Source organism: Lepus europaeus, chromosome 6, assembly GCF_033115175.1.
Source record: "Lepus europaeus isolate LE1 chromosome 6, mLepTim1.pri, whole genome shotgun sequence".
Taxonomy (NCBI): Eukaryota; Metazoa; Chordata; class Mammalia; order Lagomorpha; family Leporidae; genus Lepus; species Lepus europaeus.
In genome coordinates, this window is record NC_084832.1 from 94771537 (window position 1) to 94790408 (window position 18872).

Consider the following 18872-nt stretch of genomic DNA (forward strand, 5'->3'; position numbering starts at 1 on the left):
AACACAAAAACCAAATTAATTCCATGTCTACAATAAACTATTGAATAAATAAAAATATCCATACAATGGCATACTATTCCATCATAAAAAGAAATTAAGTATTGACATTCTAGGCCAGTGCCGTGGCTCACTAGGCTAATCCTCCGCCTCCGGCGCCAGCACACTGGGTTCTAGTCCTGGTCGGGACACCGGATTCTGTCCCAGTTGCCCCTCTTCCAAGCCAGCTCTCTGCTGTGGCCCGGGAGTGCAGTGGAGGATGGCCCAAGTCCTTGGGCCCTGCACCTGCATGGGAGACCAGGAGAAGCACCTGGCTCCTGGCTTTGGATCAGCGCGATGCGCCGGCCACAATGTGCCGGCCACAGCAGCCACTGGAGGGTGAACCAATGGCAAAAGGAAGACCTTTCTCTCTGTCTCTCTCTCTCTCTGTCCACTCTGCCTGTCAAAAAATATAAATAAATAAATAAATAAATGACATTCTATAACACTGATGAACCTTGGGAACACTTCACCAAGTAAAAGAAGCCAGACACAAAACACAACACATTGCGTGACTGCATTCAGAAAAAGAAAAGTCCAGATTAGGCAAAGTTACACACAGAAAATGGACTGGAGGATGCCTAGGGTTAGGGGTAGGGGTAGGGATAAGAAATTATAGCAAATGAGGAAGAGGCATCTTTGGGGTAATGAAACATTTTAAAGTTATATAGCAGTAACAACTGCACAATTCTGGGAATAAACTAAAAATCACTAAGTTGTACATATTAAAGCAGGGGTAGGGAATCTTTTTTTCTGCTAGGAGCCATTTGGGTATTTATATAATTCATGGGCCATAAAAAATTATCAAATTTAAAATCTGCCACTATAGATTTACTGAATTTCAAGTCCTGCCTGCAGCTGCCTTGGCAGGGATAGACTAAATGACACTCTGGACTTCTTACAGCCAGCAGGTCAGACATTCCCCACTCCTGCTTTAAAGGAATGAATTTGATGGCATGTGGAATATACAAATTAAAATGCCTTTAAAAAAAAAAAAAGTCAGAGCCAGCACTGTGGCACGGCAGGTTACACAGCCCCTTATCACAGGGAAAGTTTGAGTTCCAGATGCTCCACTTCTGATCTAGCACCCTGCTAACATACCTGGGAAAGCAGATGATGTCCCAAGTACTTGGGCTTCTGCCACCCACATGGGAGAGCTGGATGGAATTCCAGGCTCCCTGCTTTGGTTTGGCCCAGCTCTGGCTGTTGTGGCCATTTGGGGAATAAATCAGCAGATGGAAGATCTCTGTCACCCTGCTTTTCAATAAACTAATAAAAAAAATCTTAGAAAAAAAGAGTCATCTGTGAGTCAATGAGATGTTTTCTTTAACAAAAAGTAAGTATAATTTTACTTCCCAATATTCCTCAGAGGATGTATATCCTTTGCAAAGTATACTTCTGAAAAGTTTTAATACATTAACCATTTAAAATAAAATAGTACTATTCCTTTAGGCGGTGTTTTTTAAACAGTTGTGGGCATCTTAGTTACTTGTCAAGCTTTTTAAAAATACGTACTTGTGGAGCCAGCGCTGTGGCATAGCAGGTGAAGCTGCCACCTACAGTACCAGCATCCCATATAGCCACCGGTTCAAGTCCCGGCTGCTCCACTTCCAAACCAGCTCTCTGCTATGGCCTGGGAAAGCAGCAGCAGATGGCTCAAGTCCTTGGGCCCCTGCTCCTGTGTGGGAGACCTGGAGGAGCCTCCTGGCTCCTGATCAGTGGCTACTTCAGCCGTTACAGCCAATTGAGGAGTGAACCAGCGAATGGAAGACCTCTCTCTGCCTCTCCTTCTCTTTCTCTGTGTAACTCTGACTTTCCAATAAATAAGCAAAAATTTTTTTTTAAATCTTAAAAAAAAAAAAAAAAAAAAACACTTGTACATCTAAGACCCAAAGATTCTGATTCATTAGGTCTGAAATGAAATCCTGTATTTATTTTCTTTAAAAGGCTATATGTGATTAGCACTACATTAGACACTGATTTAAAGGAACCTGGAGGTAAACACCTGTAACAAAAGCATCTAACATTGCCCTGTTAGATGGTAGCAGATAAAGCTACCACCTATGGTGCCGGCATCCCATAAGGTCACCGGTTCAAGTCCTGGCTGCTCCACTTCCGATCCAGCTCTCTGCCATGGCCTGGGAAAGCAGTAGAAGATGACTCAAGACCTTGGGCCCCTGCACCTGCATGGGAGACCCAGAAGAAAGTTCCTGGCTCCTGGATCCTAGCTTTGGATGGGCGCAGCACCAGCCCTTGCAGCCAACTGGGGAGTGAACCAGCAGATGGAAGACCTCTCTCTGCCTCTCTTTCTCCCTATGTGTAACTCTTTCAAATAAATAAATAAATCTTTAAAAAAAAAAAAAAGCATCTATCATTCTACAATGTACATTACTATCTGCTATGGTCTAAATATATCTTGCCCTACTAAATTCATGCTGCAGATTAACCCCCAAAGTCATATGTTAAGAAGGTCTAAACTTAATTATGGTGTTTAGAGGTGGGATATCTGGAAAGTGTAGAGCCCCATGATTATATCCTAGTGGCTCTAAACAAGAGGGAGACAGAAGCAGATGACATGTACCCTCCAAGACTCTTGCCAGGTGATACTCTGTGTTTCCTTGGAACTGACTCTGCCAGCAAGAAGGCCATCCAAATGAAGTGCTGAAATCAAGGCAGGCCCGCACCAGAACCTGCACCACAGTGTTTGGACTTTCAGTCTCCATACTATGAGCTAAAATCTCTTCTGTTTTAAGTTTTCTGCCTTGGGTATTTCATTACAGTAATGAAAAATAGACTAATATACAACTTGAAGTCTTATTTTATAAATCCAGAATTTAAGTTAAAAAAAAAAAAAAAAGATACACTGTTGCCTTGCCCATTAAATTTTTACCCTTGGGGCCAGAGCTGTGGCCCAGTAGGTTAATCCTCCACCCAGGGCACCAGCATCCCACTTGGGTGCCGGTTCAAGTCCCAGCTGCTCCTCTTCCAACCCAGCTCTCTGCTATGGCCTGGGAAAGCAGTAGAAGATGGCCCAAGCACTTGGGCCCCTGCACCCACGTGGGAGATCTGGAAGAAGCTCCTGGCTCCAGATCGGCTCAGCTCCAGCTGTTGTGGCCATCTGGGGTGTGAACCAGCGATGGAAGACCCTTCTCTCTGTCTTTTCCTCTCAATGTCTGTAACTTACCTCTCAAAATAATAAATAAAATCTTTAAAAATTTTTTTATCCTTATGCATGATTGGAATTTGACACAACTTAGAAAGTTGAAAGGGTTCTCATTGTATATTTAAAAAAATTTTTTTTGAAGTGAGAGTTATAGAAAGAGGTAAGGACAGGGAGTGATCTTTCTTTCTCTCATTCCTGAGGCATCTGTAACAGCCAGGACTGGGCCAGGCTAAAGCCAGGAGCCAGGAGCTTCTTCTAGGTCTCCAATGGGTAGCAGGGGCTCGTGCAATTGGGTCATCTTCCACTTCTTTTCCCAGGCCATTAGCAGGGAGCTGGATCAGAAGTGGAGCACCGGGACACCCATCACACATATGGATGCCAGCATTGCAGGCAGTGGCTTTATCAGCTATTCTACAACACAGGCCCAGATATTTTAAATTGTTGCTTATTTATTTGAGAGGTAGAGAGGGAAAGAGCATGTACACACATGCACTTGCTGGCCTACTCCTCAAACACCCATAGCAGCCAGGGAGAACTAAGCCAGGAACCAGGAACACAATCCAGGTCTCCTACATGGGAGGCAGGAACCCAATCACTTGAACCATCATCAATGCCTTCCAGGGTTCCCATTAACAGGAAGCTGGAGTCAGGAGTCAGACTCAGAGATTGAACCTAGGCACTCCAATGTGGGATGTGGGCATCTAAACCATTAGGCTAAACATCTGCCTCCCTCACTATATTTTAGAAGACACTTAAACAATCTATTTATGTTCTACATCTTAAAGACAAGGGAGAAAAACACTCAAAAGGCAGAAAATGGGCAGAAACATGAAAGGCTTCACTATCATATATTAGCTTTATTCATTTTAAAAATAAATAGAAAATGCACTGAAAAGTTGGAATACGTCTGGGAAGTAAAATTATCCTAGTATCCCAGAAAACAAAGAGCACAATAGCAGGGTTTGGGATTCAAAAACATTAAGTCAATCTGGTGCCAATTCTCATAAAGGCAGCTTTGTTCAGCAGAAAATGCAGTCCAAAGATTTAGTACATACATTCTTTTAGCCATGTGACCTTGGGTAAATTATTCTCGTCTTTCTAAATTCCACTTTCATCCACTTTCAAAAAGAGATTGTATCTTTTCTCCCTATTTCAGAGTATAGTTTTGAGAAACAAATGAGATAATGTCTGTGAAAGTGCTACTATATTAGAATTATTGAAAAGGAAACACTCTACTTGCAAAGTTCAAAACTGAAAATATAAGAAATGAATCCTTTCTAGAAAAAGGTAAGTGTATGGAACTCTTCAAGTCACTTGAAAATATTGTTTATATTTTACCTTTAACTTCAGTTTCAGAATTGCATCATCTCCTTCAACTTTTATCCTCTCTTTTCTAGCTCCCTGTTTACTATATACTAACCTTGAAGCCAGCAGCACAGATTAAGTAGAAAATAGAAGTCATAATGAATAGGAAAAAGGGACAAGGGAGAACCAGAAGAAAAGTTTTTATTGCTGAATTCTCTACTGAAACCACGTCCCAAGTAGGCAGTATATACAAATGTACCAGGTCTCTCCTTAAACTATCTTTCCTTTGTCAGTAAAGAACTTCCACTCCAAAGAGAAACAACATACAAACGACAAATTTCCATTAGAACAAAAACACACAATTTCGTAATTGAGGAAGGCAAAAAAGATTTCAGAGCACTCTTTCAGCTTTACACTCATGACTCAGAATCTCTCACTACTTGATTCTTCATAGAAAAGACCAGCGTTAGGCCAGATGGGAAAAAAGATTGTTTCTTTTGTTCAGACTGTTGGCTTTTGGGTTAGCTCTAAGATTAAAGGAAAATCAAATACTACAGATTTTCAGGATAACAATATATTTATTCATAAGGATGAAAAAAATCACATTTAATTATTTGCTAGTAGAATGAAAATACAAATATCATCTTTAGAAGATACCACTCTATCCAGTGAAAACAGTAAATAAAAACAGAATGTAAAAGCAAACAGAAAATTAATGTGGATCAGATACAAAAAGGATTGTATAGGTAAATTCTGAACTCTAAACATATTTCCTATCTCACTGCTAAAATATAACAAGATTATAAATAAAACTTTATTATCATTTTTAATCTCAAACTGGTGAACCTGGAACTGCTTCAAGCTTTAAAATTCCTTAGATTACTGACACCAGTGTTGTGATATAGTGGGTAAAGCCACTGCTGTGACCCTTACACCCATATGGGTGTCAGTTTCCTGGCTGCTCCACTTCCAATCCAGCTCCCTGCTAACAGCTTGGGGAAAACAGTGGAGAATGGCTTCTGGAGCCCTGCCACCCACATGGGAGACCTGGATGAAGCTCCTGGCTTCAGCTTGGCTCAGTCCTGGCTGTTGTGGCCACTTGGGAAGTGAACCAGTAAATGGGAGATCCCTTTCCCTCCTTCTTTCCCTGTCTGTAATTCTTTCAAATAAATAAATAAACCTTACATGTTCGACCCTCTGAACTTTATCAATTTCAGTTTTTAGCTAAAGCTAAAATTATTATCCTTGATTCTTGTATTTTCCTCACTGTTCACATCTAACCCACCAGGAGGTTCTACCGCCTTGACCTCCAAATTGACCCAAAATTTATTTCTGCTGATACAACCACCCTTTCTCAAGTGACATCCTCTTCTAGAATATATTCTAACAGACTTTTGGTCTCTTCCTCTAGCTTATCTTCAAAGAAAAAAAAATTCCTCACTCATGTTTAAATACCTCAAGGGTTTCCCCTTTCTGGTGAATATTATTTAAAATGTAATCTAAATTCCTTTGTACATCCATATGATTTGGTCCCCCACTGGCCCACTGACCTCATATCACTTCATTCTTCCCTCAAGGTCCTTAAGCTGTACCTGAACTGGTCTTCCTTCAGTGCTTATTTAAAACAGAAGAGGGGCTGGTGCTGTGGCACAGTGGATTACAGCCCCGGCCTGCAGCACTGGCATCCCATATGGGTGCCAGTTCGAGTCCAGCTGCTCCACTTCCAATCCAACTCTCTGCTATGGCCTGGGAAAGCAGTACAAGATGGCCCAAGTTGTTGGGCCCCTGCACCCACGTGGGAGACCTAGAAGAAGCTCCTGGCTCCTGGCTTTGGATCAGCTCAGCTCTGGCTGTTGCAATCATTTGAGGAGTGAACCAACGGATGGAAGACCTCTCTCTCTCTCTAGCTCTCTCTCTCTCTCTGTAACTCTTTCAAATAAATAAAATAAATCCTTTTAAAAATTTTAAAAAACAAAAACAAGAAAAGAAGAATAAAGAGAGGACAGTACAGGAGGAGGTGGGAGAAAAGGGAAGAAAAACTTACTCCTACTTTGGACCTCTGCACTACCTTGTTTTCTCAACCTGGAAACTTTCCCCAGGTCTTTGCAGGGCTAGTTCCTTGTGGTTCAGGTCTCAGCTCAACACTACCTCTTTTTTTTTTTTTTTTTTTTTTTTTTTTTTTTTTTGACAGGCAGAGTTGTCAGTGAGAGAGAGAGAGACAGAGAGAAAGGTCTCCCTTTGCCGTTGGTTCACCCTCCAATGGCCACCGCGGCTGGTGCGCTGCAGCCGGCACACCGCAGCCGGCACACAGCGCTGATCCGATGGCAGGAGCCAGGTGCTTCTCCTGGTCTCCCATGGGGTGCCGGGCCCAAGCACTTGGGCCATCCTCCACTGCACTCCCTGGCCACAGCAGAGAGCTGGCCTGGAAGAGGGGCAACCGGGACAGAATCCAGCTCCCCGACCGGGACTAGAACCTGGTGTGCCTGCGCCGCAAGGCAGAGGATTAGCCTATTGAGCTGCGGCGCCGGCCTCAATACTACCTCTTAAACTTTCCTTCACCACTAAACAAGCCCATCAACTACCCTATTTCTCCTTTTCTCACTCTTAATTTTTACAAAGATCTATTTTCAGTTTAGTGTATACTCATAAGATTAACCCTGCACTAAGTAAAGAGGTCAACATATAGTATGAAGAAAAAAAACACTGTTCCTTAACAGAAGAACAGGAGAGGGAGAAGGAAGAAGGGTGAGAGCATGAGTGGGAGGGAGGGTAGAGTAAGTATTACTATGCTCCTAAATCTGTATAAAAGAAATACATGAAGCTTGCATACCTTAAATAACATTTTTTAAAAGTTACTCTATTTCTTTAGTACTTATTTTCCTCACAGCACTGGTTGTGATGATCTTTTCATTTACGCCTTTAAGGGTTTCACTGCCCATGTCTTCTCTACTACTGCACTAGCACGATGCAGGCAAGAATCAGGGCTGCTTTATTCGTCACCATATTCCAAGTACTTAGAAAGCCACACATGACCACGGTGAGCACTTGCATTTGGTACAGCGGTTAAGACCCTGCTTCAGGTGCCTATATCTCATATCAGAGTGCCTGGGTTCAATTCCTGGCTCTGCTTCCAATTCCAGCTTCTGCTAATGCATACCATGGGAAGCAGCAAGTGATAAAATCTGAGTATCTAGATCCCTGCCCTCATGTTGAGAAACCTGGACTGAGCTGCTGGCTTATGGGTTGGCCTGACCCAGCCCTGGCTGTTGCAAATATCTGGGGAATGAATCAGCAGGTAGAAGATCTCTGGCTCTGGCACTCCCTCTCTCACACTCTCCATCTCCCTTTAAAATAAATAAAAATGAATTTAACAATTTACCTTTTTTAAAAGCACCTGGCCTTAAGTAAACAAGGCTAGTAAGTTCCACCACAGACTGTACCTAGTACAACTTAAAACAGACAATTTGGGGCTGGAGTTGTGGTGCAACGGGTAAAGCCGCCAGCTGCAATGCAAGCATCCCGCATGGGCACTGGTTCATGTCTCAGGTACTCCAATTCTGATCCAGCTCCCTGCTAATATCTGGGGAATAAACCAGAAGGTCTTTCTAACTCTGACTTCAAAATAAATCTTTAAAAAAAATTTTTAATGTTTAACACTAAAAACAATTTCATAACCCACTAATGGTAACAAAACTGAACTAGAATTACAGTATTGAACACATAGCATATAAGGCACAGGTTCCACAGCATATAGCAAAATGGCTGCAACATGACTTTGAGGCTGTTCACAAATATTTATATCTTTGTTCCCTAGGTATAACTGCATGAATAATTTAAAAGTTCCTCTGTCCTCTGGGAAGTGAAAGATTAAAAACTATCTTTAGTTTTCAGAATTCCATGAACTCCCAAGGTGTATGCTGGAGATAAATAGTTTCTGGAAAAGCATTTCCAGCATGTGATCAGAATGCCTCCAAAAATATCACTGACAACATCATAGCTATAGCATGGTTTAATTAAAAAGCTTATATGTTAACTAAAAACATCTACTTCTCCCCTAAAATAAACAAAGCAAATAAAGAATAATTCTAAGTGTCAGCAGAAAGGCATAGCTATGAAATCAAATACCTGAACATTATTAAGAGATTTCAGATTAAAACACCCCATCCTCTTTTTATTTTATTTTCATATTCAATTAGTTTTTAACAGAGTCAATGTGGTTTATAGATAAAATTCTAAGAACACAATGATATCCTCTTTCTCCTTCCTTCCCTCCCTCCCCCATCCTTTCTTTAGTACTGGCTCTATACATTTTTTTAAAATAGCCTCCCTCCTGCCACATATCCATAAATGTTTGCTCTCTTTGCCATCCTTCCACTTTAACTTACTTTTTTGTGATGGGAAGAACAAATAAATGCCTCTAAAATAGGCTCCAAATCTCCCTGGTAGCTGTCATTATCATCTCTTGTACCATCAAGCTGGTGCCCTTTTCTGAGCCTTATATCTGGCTCTGGAGTCCTGCTGCACCCCAATCGGTTTTCTGCTGGCTCGTTCATGGGATTTCCACGCCTTTCTTACAAAGAGGTCTTTCCGTCCCTTCTTCTTGGGGGAATGGATTTTCAGGATAATGAGTTGAACCTAAGGAGAGGAAAGTTTTTAATATATTTTAGTGAATACATTATATGAATACTAAGGGAAGAGTTCAGTTATATTACTATACAAACAACAGAAAATTCAGCAAATTCTATATTTGCTGATAGAAAAAAATGCCAAAATCTATAATTTTAAATAAAAAAGCAGGATATAAGTTAATGTGTATAATATGTTCCCACTTAAATATTATAAAAAATGTAAGTGTATATGTACATAGAATAATTACCAGAAAAAAATCCAAAACCAAAACTATTTCCTTGGCACAGAAGTACCCAAGGAAGAACCTAGGGTCTAGAGTGAAAACACTTTTCCCTTTATTCTGCCCTTTTTCTTTTTACAATATATTTTTCAATTAAAAACACAGATATCTGTAGAAAGACTATAGGTAGGGGGGCCAGTGCTGTAATGTAGCAGGTAAAGCTGCCACCTTCAGTGCCAGCATCCCATGGGGCGCCAGTTTGAGTCCTGGCTGCTCCTCTTCCAATTCAGCTCTCTGCTACGGCCTAGGAAAGCAGAAGATGGTCCAAGTGCTTGGGCCTCTGCACCCGCATGGGAGACCCAGAAGAAGCTCCTGGCTCCTGGCTTCAGATCAGCCCAGCTCCAGCTGTTGAGGCCATGTGGGGAGTGAACCAGCTGATGGAAGACTTTGTGTCTGTCTGTCTGTCTCTCTCTCTCTCTTTCTCTCTTTCTATGCCTCTCTGTAACTCTACCTTTCAAATAAATAAATCTATTTTAAAAAAAAAGACTATATGTAGGCTTATAAATCACAGTAGGATTTTACATATCCAATCTCATGTAAACATCACAATGACCCTACTATGTAGTTTTGTTGCTATTTCACAGGTGAAGAAATAAAAATTCATCACACATTTTTGTATAAAATAATTATGATTTCTCTAAATTTATACAGCACATACTATTGGTAATATTTTACATTCAAAATGCTTAATGTCTGACATTTCAACATTTTTTAGTTGTTTTGATCTCTAACAAAAGACTATCCTGGGAAACAATAACTCAGAGCCAGAACACAACCCTTTTATATCCATCTGAGTTCCCCGAAAGTGCTTTGCACATAAAAGTTTAATGACTATCTGATAGATATTTCAATGTGCTTGAGTGCTAAAAACACTTTCAGAAATCATCAGTATCTCTCTAAATTGGACTGCAGTTAAGTTTCCCAGGAATCCAATTTTTTTAAGTCTTGGCACTTGACCTCTTAACACAGAGTACACGAGCTTATTTTAGACAATTATTTGTGCATCCAAATATGGTGATTTTCCCAGTCAATCCAACCAGAAATACCAAAACAGAAAGTGACAAAGTTATTGCCATTTCTTAACTCGCATCAGATTCAAAGTTGCTACCAGAGACAAGAAACAGCAAAAAAAAGTGGTAGGGCCTAGGTGCCTTGTATTCATATACATTGGATACACACACTAAGAATTAAGCAAAGAATTAGAATTAGATTAAGAATTAGTCAAATATCTGTCTCTCTCTAACTCTAACTCTGCCTTTCAAATAAATAAATCTTTAAAAAACAAAAAATAAGACCACATCAGCCTTCTCATAAACAGAAGACATATATGGAAGAGACATATGTGACAAAGTGAGCATAATCAGAATGCTGTCAGAATTGTTTTTGTAACACTCAACTCAAGAAATATTCCCCAAAGAATTTTTAAAGGATTATCTTAAAAAGAAAATTAACTTTCAAGAAATTCCTGAGAGATCAATATCCATTTCTATCAATAATGCTTTCTAAATTTCCAGTAAAACAAATATGTTCCAGTAAAACAAAATAAAAATGAAGAAAATAAAATGATGTAAAAGTTCCAAAGAAATTTAATTGTACTAAAACAGAAAAATATCTATCAATATATTTTAGTTTCAACAACAGAATTACTGAAGGAAAAAGCGTTTACATTAATCCTCAGGATCCCACAGATTCAACAAAACACCTCAATCCTAGAAATAAATATATATATATTTTAACTTTATCTGCATTCTAGCTACTGAATAAATTAATTCCTACTAAGATATAATGACTTAAAATCAAATAAGTCACAGTCTAAAGTGAAGTTTGAGCTCATGGGCTAAGATTGGTTTTTATATAAAATAACTTTCAGGGCTGGCACTGTGGCGCAGCAGGTTAATGCCCTAGCCTGAAGCACCGGCATCCCATATGGGCGCCAGTTCGAGACCCAGCTGCTCCACTTCCAATCCAGCTCCCTGCTATGGCCTGGGAGAGCAGTGGAAAATGGCCCAAGTCCTTGGGCCCTGCACCCACATGGGAGACCCAGAAGTTGTTACTGGCTCCTGGCTTCGGATCGGCACAGTTCCGGCTGTTGCGGCCAACTGAGGAGTGAACCAATGGATGGAAGACCTCTCTCTCTCTCTCTCTGTAACTCTTTCAAATAAATTAATGAATCTTAAAAAAAAAAAAAAAAAGCTAAGTTTGCTAGGGAAGTTACTTAAAGTGACTTAAACAGGAGAAATTTATTTTCTCACAGTTTTGGAGGCAAAACTCCAAGATCAAGGTATCATGGGTTTGGTTTCTCCTAAAGCGCCTCTCCTTGGCTTGCAAATGGCTGCTTTCTTTCGGTGTCCTCACTAGGTCTTTATGAGCATTCATCCTTGGTGTCTCTCCTCCTTTTACAGGGATTAGGGTCCTTCCCTTACGCCTTCAGTAAACCTTAAAGTCCCTATCTCCAAATACAGTCGCATTCTAAGGTACTGGCAGTTAGGACTTCAAAATAACATTTTTAGTATATGCGTTGCTGAAGTGAGCACTCAACAAGACTTTTGAGGAGATACACTTCAGCCCACAACATCAAGGAATTCCTAATGAAAAGCTCATTTATTATTTAAAGGTTTTTATTATTACTATGTGTTCATTTGAGAGGAGAGACAGACAGACACACAAAGAGAGAGAAACTTCTCCGTCGTTTCATTCCTGAAATGCCCATAATGGCTGAGGAGATACAGAGATAGAAGGGCCGGCACTATGACATAACGGGTAAAGCCACCGCCTGCAGTGCCAGCATCCCATATGGGTGCCAGTTTGAGTCCTGGCTGTTCTACTACCAACCCAGCTCTCTGTTGTGGCCTGGGAAAGCAGTAGAAGATGGCCCAAGTCCTTGGACCCCTGCACCCATGGTGGAGACTCCTGGCTCCTGACTTCAGGTCAGCGCAGCTCCGGCCTTTGCGGCCAACTAGGGAGTGAACCAGCAGATGGAAGACACCTCCCTCTCTCTCTCTCTCTGCCTCTCCTCCTCTCTGTGTAACTCTTTCAAATAAATAAATCTTTAAAAGGGGGGATGAGGGGGAAGTAGAGATAGTGACAGATAGAGAAACTTCTCTATCTGTTGTTTCATTCCTGAAGTGCCCATTATGACTGCAGCTGGACTGAGGCTAAAGCAGGGAGCCAGGAAGGCCATCCAGGTCTCCCACTGCTACCTTCCAGGGTCTGCAAAAGCAGGATGCTGTAGTTGAGAGAGAGCCAGAGTTGGGAACTGAACCAGATACTCTGATAGGGAATGTGGGCGTCCTAACTGCTCAGGCCATTGTGGCTATCTGAGGAGTGAACCAGAGGATGGAAGAATTCTTTCTCTCTTTCTGCCCCTCTCTCTCTAACTCTGCCTTTCAAATAAATAAATCTTAAAAAAAAATTTTTTTTGAGTTTTATTATCGGGTTAATATGCTATAAAATTCATGAGAATTATAAACTAATGAGAAGAATTATAAACTATGAGAAGAATTATAAACTAATATTTGTAGTTTAAAAAGGAACTACATAGAACTATTCACAACAGCACCCAAAGATGGAAGCAACCCAACTATGTGTCAACAGATGAATGAACAAACAGAACATGGTTTAAGTACAAAATGGAGTATCATTTGGCCACAAAAAGCAAAGAAGTTGGCATATACATGCAATGGAATACTGTTCAGCCATAACCATTCTGAGACATGCTGCAATATATATGCTAAGTGAAATAAGCTCGACACTAAAAGACAAATACTGTGGAACACCATTTATACGAAAAACCTGGAAGAGAAAAGTTAAAATCAAAAAGTTTAATAGAGATTTCCAGACTCTGGGAGAAGGGAAGAAACGCAAATTGTTGCTGAATGGGTATCAAGTTGTTACCCGAGATGATGAAAAAGTTCTGGAACTACACAGTGGTGATGATTATACAATGCTGTGAATATATTTAAAACCAATGACTTGCACACTTTAAAATGGTAAATCTTATGTTCACTTTATTATCCCATAATTTAAAAAAGGAATCTAAAATACTGAATTGTGTATCTTATTGTTAATTCTGTCAAGGCATAACTCCTTAAAATATATGCAGTATAAGTAAGTTTTTAATAAGGTAAGCATAATTCATTTTTTCTTTTTTTTAACTTTTATTTAATGAATATAAATTTCCAGTGTACAGCTTATGGATTACAATGGCTTCCCCCTCCCATTACTTCCCTCCCACCCGCAACCCTCCCCTCTCCTGCTCCCTCTCCCCTTCCATTTGCATCAAGATTCATTTTCAATTCTCTTTATATACAGAAGATCAATTTAGTATAAAGGTTTCAACAGTTTGCACCCACATAGAAACACAAAGTGAAACATACTGTTTGAGTACTACTTATAGCATTAAATCAAAATGTACAGCACATTAAGGACAGAGATCCCACATGAGGAGCAAGTGCACAGTGGCTCCTGTTGTTGACCCAACAAATTGACACTCTAGTTTATGGCGCCAGTAACCACCCTAGGCTGTCGTCATGAGTTGCCAAGGCTATGGAAGCCTTCCAAGTTTGCCGACTCTGATCATATTTAGACAAGGTCATAAAAGACAGAGTGAGGATAGTAACCAATGATCCTAAGAGTGGCATTTACCAGGTTTGAACAATTATACAGCATTAAGTGGGGAAGAGGACCATCAGTACACACAGGTTGGGAGTAGAGCCATGGGTGGTAGAGTAGAGGTTATGATTACAAAGAAATGAGGCCCAAGTGCGCTAGACAGGGTCTAGAACAAAGGACAGAGTCATTATTAGAGGAGCTAAGAAAGGTGCTGTCTAAGCTACAATTAAGTTTTCTGATTGAGAGGCAAATAGAACCTGATAGAAGGGGCTTGATAATAATCTGGTGGGCTTTAGGCCTTGTAAGTTAATAGGCCCAGACCTATCTATCTCTTCACATGGGGTATATCCTAAGGGAGGTGTGAACCTCCTAGGGGAAGGCACTCTGTTGACTTTCATTACTTGGCTGGGCTGGGAGGAGAGCTGGCCAGGTAAAGGCAGGGGGCATCTCTAACAAGAAATTTACAGTTCTGCCTGCAATGTTGCTGACCCTACGTGGCCGTTTCCTCAGCTGCAGTGGTCACTTTGGAAGTTGGGCTGAGTGAAGGGCTTTTCAGCTTAGAGCCAATAAGATCTGTGGCTCTGACCTGGGCATCCTTCGACTCCAGGGCAGGTCCATTTCCAGTGATCCAACTCTTGGCAGAGCTGCCAAGGCTCTTCACAAGCTGACTTCTGCTGAAGCCCAGGCTTACCACATTGAAAGCCACTGCAGTGGACTGGCCTGTTGGGTCTCCTTGTGGGCAGATCACTGTACAGAACAGCCATTAATAGGCCTGCCACCCATGGCTTCTGATGCCGAGCTTTCTTTTCCTCCTGGTTTGTGTTAAAGCAGACCAGAGGATGCAAGTCAAGGGAGTGCCCAAGTCCCATCTCTAATCTTCGGTGGCCTGAACTACAAGTCTATAGTCACAGGCATGTTCTGTAGTAGTTTTTCTAAGGTAGACAATGCCCATGAGGAAAATTATATTCTCACTTTAACACTTTCTTTCCCTTTGGTCTGAAAGGGAGGTTTTTTCTACTTACTGTATACTTCGCTGATGGCGAAGTGAATCTAGCTATGAGATTATTATTTAAGTTCTTATTTTGGCTATGCTATTACAGAAAAATGTTAGCCATCTCTTTTATAAGGTCTAAAGATTAAATTGTGCATTCTACAAATCCCATCATAATAGAACTAGTTTCCTACCTTGAAGAGAATAGAGAAATGAAAGAACAAGTTGGGCTTAGAATAGAGAAAGGAGGGAGCAAGTCCTAGATCGCTTGCTGACAATAGCAATATCACATGAATACTTAGCAAACAGTTTCAACCATTAGATAACAACTCAAGAAAACATTTACCAGAAGGTCCAATGCCTTCTATAAATTTTAAGAATCATGTATTTGGAAACACCTCTTAAATATCTAACATGGTGTAGTTTGTTTAACCAGTAAACTTAAGCACAACCATATAAAATGTTTTTAGATTCTTTCTACCAACAAGTTTAAAACATATGATGCACAGATTCAGGTCACACAAATTAAAATGTATCTTTGATTGATTTTAGCAGCTTAAATTTATGGACAATCTTATCTATAAGCCATTTAAAATAAAACTTTTAATAAAATTTCCCCATGTGGACATACAATATGTACACACATATAACATAGCATAATAGACCAATATAGCAATTTTAATAATAGCTTTTAAAATCTTTAACTCTTTTTGTAGATTGCCAATTGATTTGAATTGCTTTTTTGTTTTTAGTAACCTCAGTTAACTATACTTTCTCTCAGTTGGTACTGTTAATACATTATTGGCTTCATCTGTTTACAGAGCCATCCCAAAGTACTGAATACAATACAAGTGGCTGGAAAAAGTCCATAGGAACCTATAGGACAGCTAAACACAGAACCAACAATGCTTTAGTTTTATGAGCAGCAAATCATATATAACTGTGGATGACAAAAGACTTTAAGTTGCCATGTTTAAAATTATAAACTCATCAACCAACAAGAGGCACTTGCTTACTTTACAGTATTTTTGAAAGCACCTGTAGGATTTTACAAGTATTTAACCCTTTAGGCCTCTGGGGCTTTCTCATTAAGCTAACTATCATGTCTAGTAACACAATATCATTAGACTTTTTAATTCTCAAACATTTGTATTAATAGCATTTTCCATAGAAACTTAAAAGTCTGGTACCACATCACATCTTGACAGTACTTCTAATATAATACAAATAGACTGATTAGTTGGTGTCTCTATAAGATGAGAGACATAGGTCCTTCGATTTTTTCAGTTGGGCCCAAACTGGAAAAACCAAAGTCCAGGATTTACTGGAAATTTTAGAGACCAGATTGTTTGAAACTTTGATTTTTTGAATGCCTGTCAAGAATGCCAAGAAGGCTCAAAATCCAAAATATCTGGTTGAAATAAGATTCCTTAAAATCATGACATAACATAGACCAAATTTGATCATTGTTATAAGGTGATTATTCAAATCTTTGAAAATAAGCACATATTTAAATAACCCATAGCTCTTAATAAAAATTCAGCTGTTTTTGAACAATTAGAATTTAACAGACATCAAGAGAACATAATAGATTACTTTAACACATTGCTTTAACAGAGCATCAGAGTTTAATTCTATGTCAAAGAGAAATTGAGCTTCCTGTGATCTTTTGCTGTGAGGTTTCCTTCCTTTACCTTCTTTCATATTGGTGACCATGTTTCTGTGTTTCTGTGTGTAACACATCTTTAAGCATCTTTTGCAGGGCAGGATGAGTGGCAACAAATTCTTTCAGTTTCTGTTTGCTATGAAAAGTCTTAATTTCACCTTCATTCAAAATGAGAGCTTTGCAGGATATAATATTCTGGGCTGGCAGTTTTTCTCTCTTAGTACCTGGGCTATGTCTCGCCATTCCCTTCTAGCTTGTAGGGTTTCTGATGAGAAGTCTGCTGTGAGTATAATTGGAGATCCTCTAAGAGTGATCTGACGTTTCTCTCTTGCACATTTTAGGATCTTTTCTTTGTGTTTCACTGTGGTGAGTTTGATTACAACATGCCGTGGTGAGGATCTCTTTTGGTCATGTTTACCAGGGGTTCTATAAGCTTCCTGTACTAAGATGCCTCTGTCCTTCTCCAAACCTGGGAAATTTTCTGCTAGTATCTCACTGAAAATGCCTTCTAATCCTTTCTCCCTCTCCATGCCTTCAGGAACTCCTAGAACCCGAATGTTGGGTTTTTTAATAGTATCCTGTAGATTCCCGACAATATTTTTTAGATTTCAAATTTCTTCTTCTTTTCTTTGGTTTGCCTGTTTCCTTTCCTGTTCTCTGTCTTCTAAGTCCGATATTCTCTCTTCTGCTTCGCCCATTCTGTTTTTAAGGCTCTCTAATGTGTTTGTCATTTGATCTATTGAGTTCTTCATTTCATTATGATTTCTCGTCACTATCACAGTTTCTTGTTCCACTAGTTGTTTCATTTCATTTTGATTCCTCCTTAATATTTCATTTTCACGAGAGAGATTTTCTACCTTGTCCATTAAGGATTTCTGTAGTTCAAGAATTTGTTTCTGAGAACTTCTTAATGTTCTTATCAATTTTTTGAGATCCGCTTCTTGCATTTCTTCGATCTCATCATCTTCATAATCTTGAATTGGGGTGTCTTTTTCATTTGGGGGCGTCATTGTGTCTTCCTTGTTCTTGTTACCTCGGTTTTTGCATTTGTTGTTTGGCATGTTGGAGATATTTGGTTTCTTCACTGTGGTGTTTTTTCTTGTTACACTATGGCTCTATATTAAGTGGACTGTCTGCTTTCGGTGGAGCCTTAGAGGCTTGAGATGAGTGTGGCCTGAGAGCTCTGTTTGGTTCCTCAGGGTTGAGGGTATGTCAAAGATGACACTCCCAGGTTAGGCGTGGTAAATCTCTCTTTGTTTCTTTTTTTGATTCAAAAGGGAAGTAATTCCGCACAGCTGAACGTAATTAGAGGTAGTTAGCAGGCAAATGATATACCCACAGGAGCCAGAGATCGGAAGCTCTTTCCCAAGGACCACACAGGGAATCTCTGCTGCCCTCAGTGTGGGCTCCAATTCTCCTGCAGTCTCCCACTGGGTTGTCAAGTTAGATGCTAATCTCCTGTTGTTTCGCCCCTCCGCCCAGAGTCAGGTTTTTCTGCTAGGCTCAGGGCCGGTGCAGACCTGAGGTCGCCCTGCTTATGACGTATGTCCAAAATGGCGCCTGCTGTTTGTGTTGCTCACCTTTGAGAGGTGAGTGGAGAGAGAGAAACTTGTGTCTGTATCGGTCACTTTTTTTTTTTTTTCCTCTCTCTCTCTTCTAGTTAGCCTGGTGAACTTTTCCCCACGGAGTTTCAAGCCTCGTTCCCTCTAGTCTCCTCTTTCCGCTTGCCCGTTGGTGTCTTGGGCTATTGAGGTTCGGCTCACCTCGCGTTCCAGCGCTGGTGTGTTGATTCTGCCGCTGGTGTCCCGAACTTGGGCTCCCACGCTCTCCATGCAGGTCCACTGTGAATCACTAGTTCCGGAAGAGTTTCCTCTGGTTTCTTCCCCTACTCTTCCTTGACCCTGCAGTATCTCCACTTTTATTAAACTGTCTCTGCCCCCGGACTAATAGTGTGCTCCCTTCCTATTCCGCCATCTTGCATAATTCATTTTTTCAAAAGTCTATAAAAATGATCAGTGGCCCAGAAACTCACAATCAATTTATAGTATATATATGATAATAACATGGCCAATAATTCAAATTTTTTTAACAGTCTGGAGTTTCAACTTCCTTCTCTAAACTTTTAACTAAAGAGAAATAAGTTTCTTAAAGTCATAATTTGTACTCCCTTCTATTTAGTGCTTTTCACTCT

At 40.2% G+C, this 18872-nt stretch overlaps 1 protein-coding gene across 2 annotated transcripts in view; it reads right to left on the minus strand.

Moving 5' to 3' along the window:
* Nucleotides 1–18872, minus strand: part of ADIPOR2 (adiponectin receptor 2) — a 101700-nt gene that overhangs the window by 38032 nt on the left and 44796 nt on the right. For both annotated transcript variants that reach the window (XM_062194605.1, XM_062194604.1), the window contains exon 2: nt 8890–9139. In XM_062194605.1, the coding sequence (XP_062050589.1) occupies nt 8890–9057 (168 nt within the window). In that variant the 5' untranslated portion in view covers nt 9058–9139. The remainder of the gene's footprint in view (nt 1–8889; nt 9140–18872) is intronic.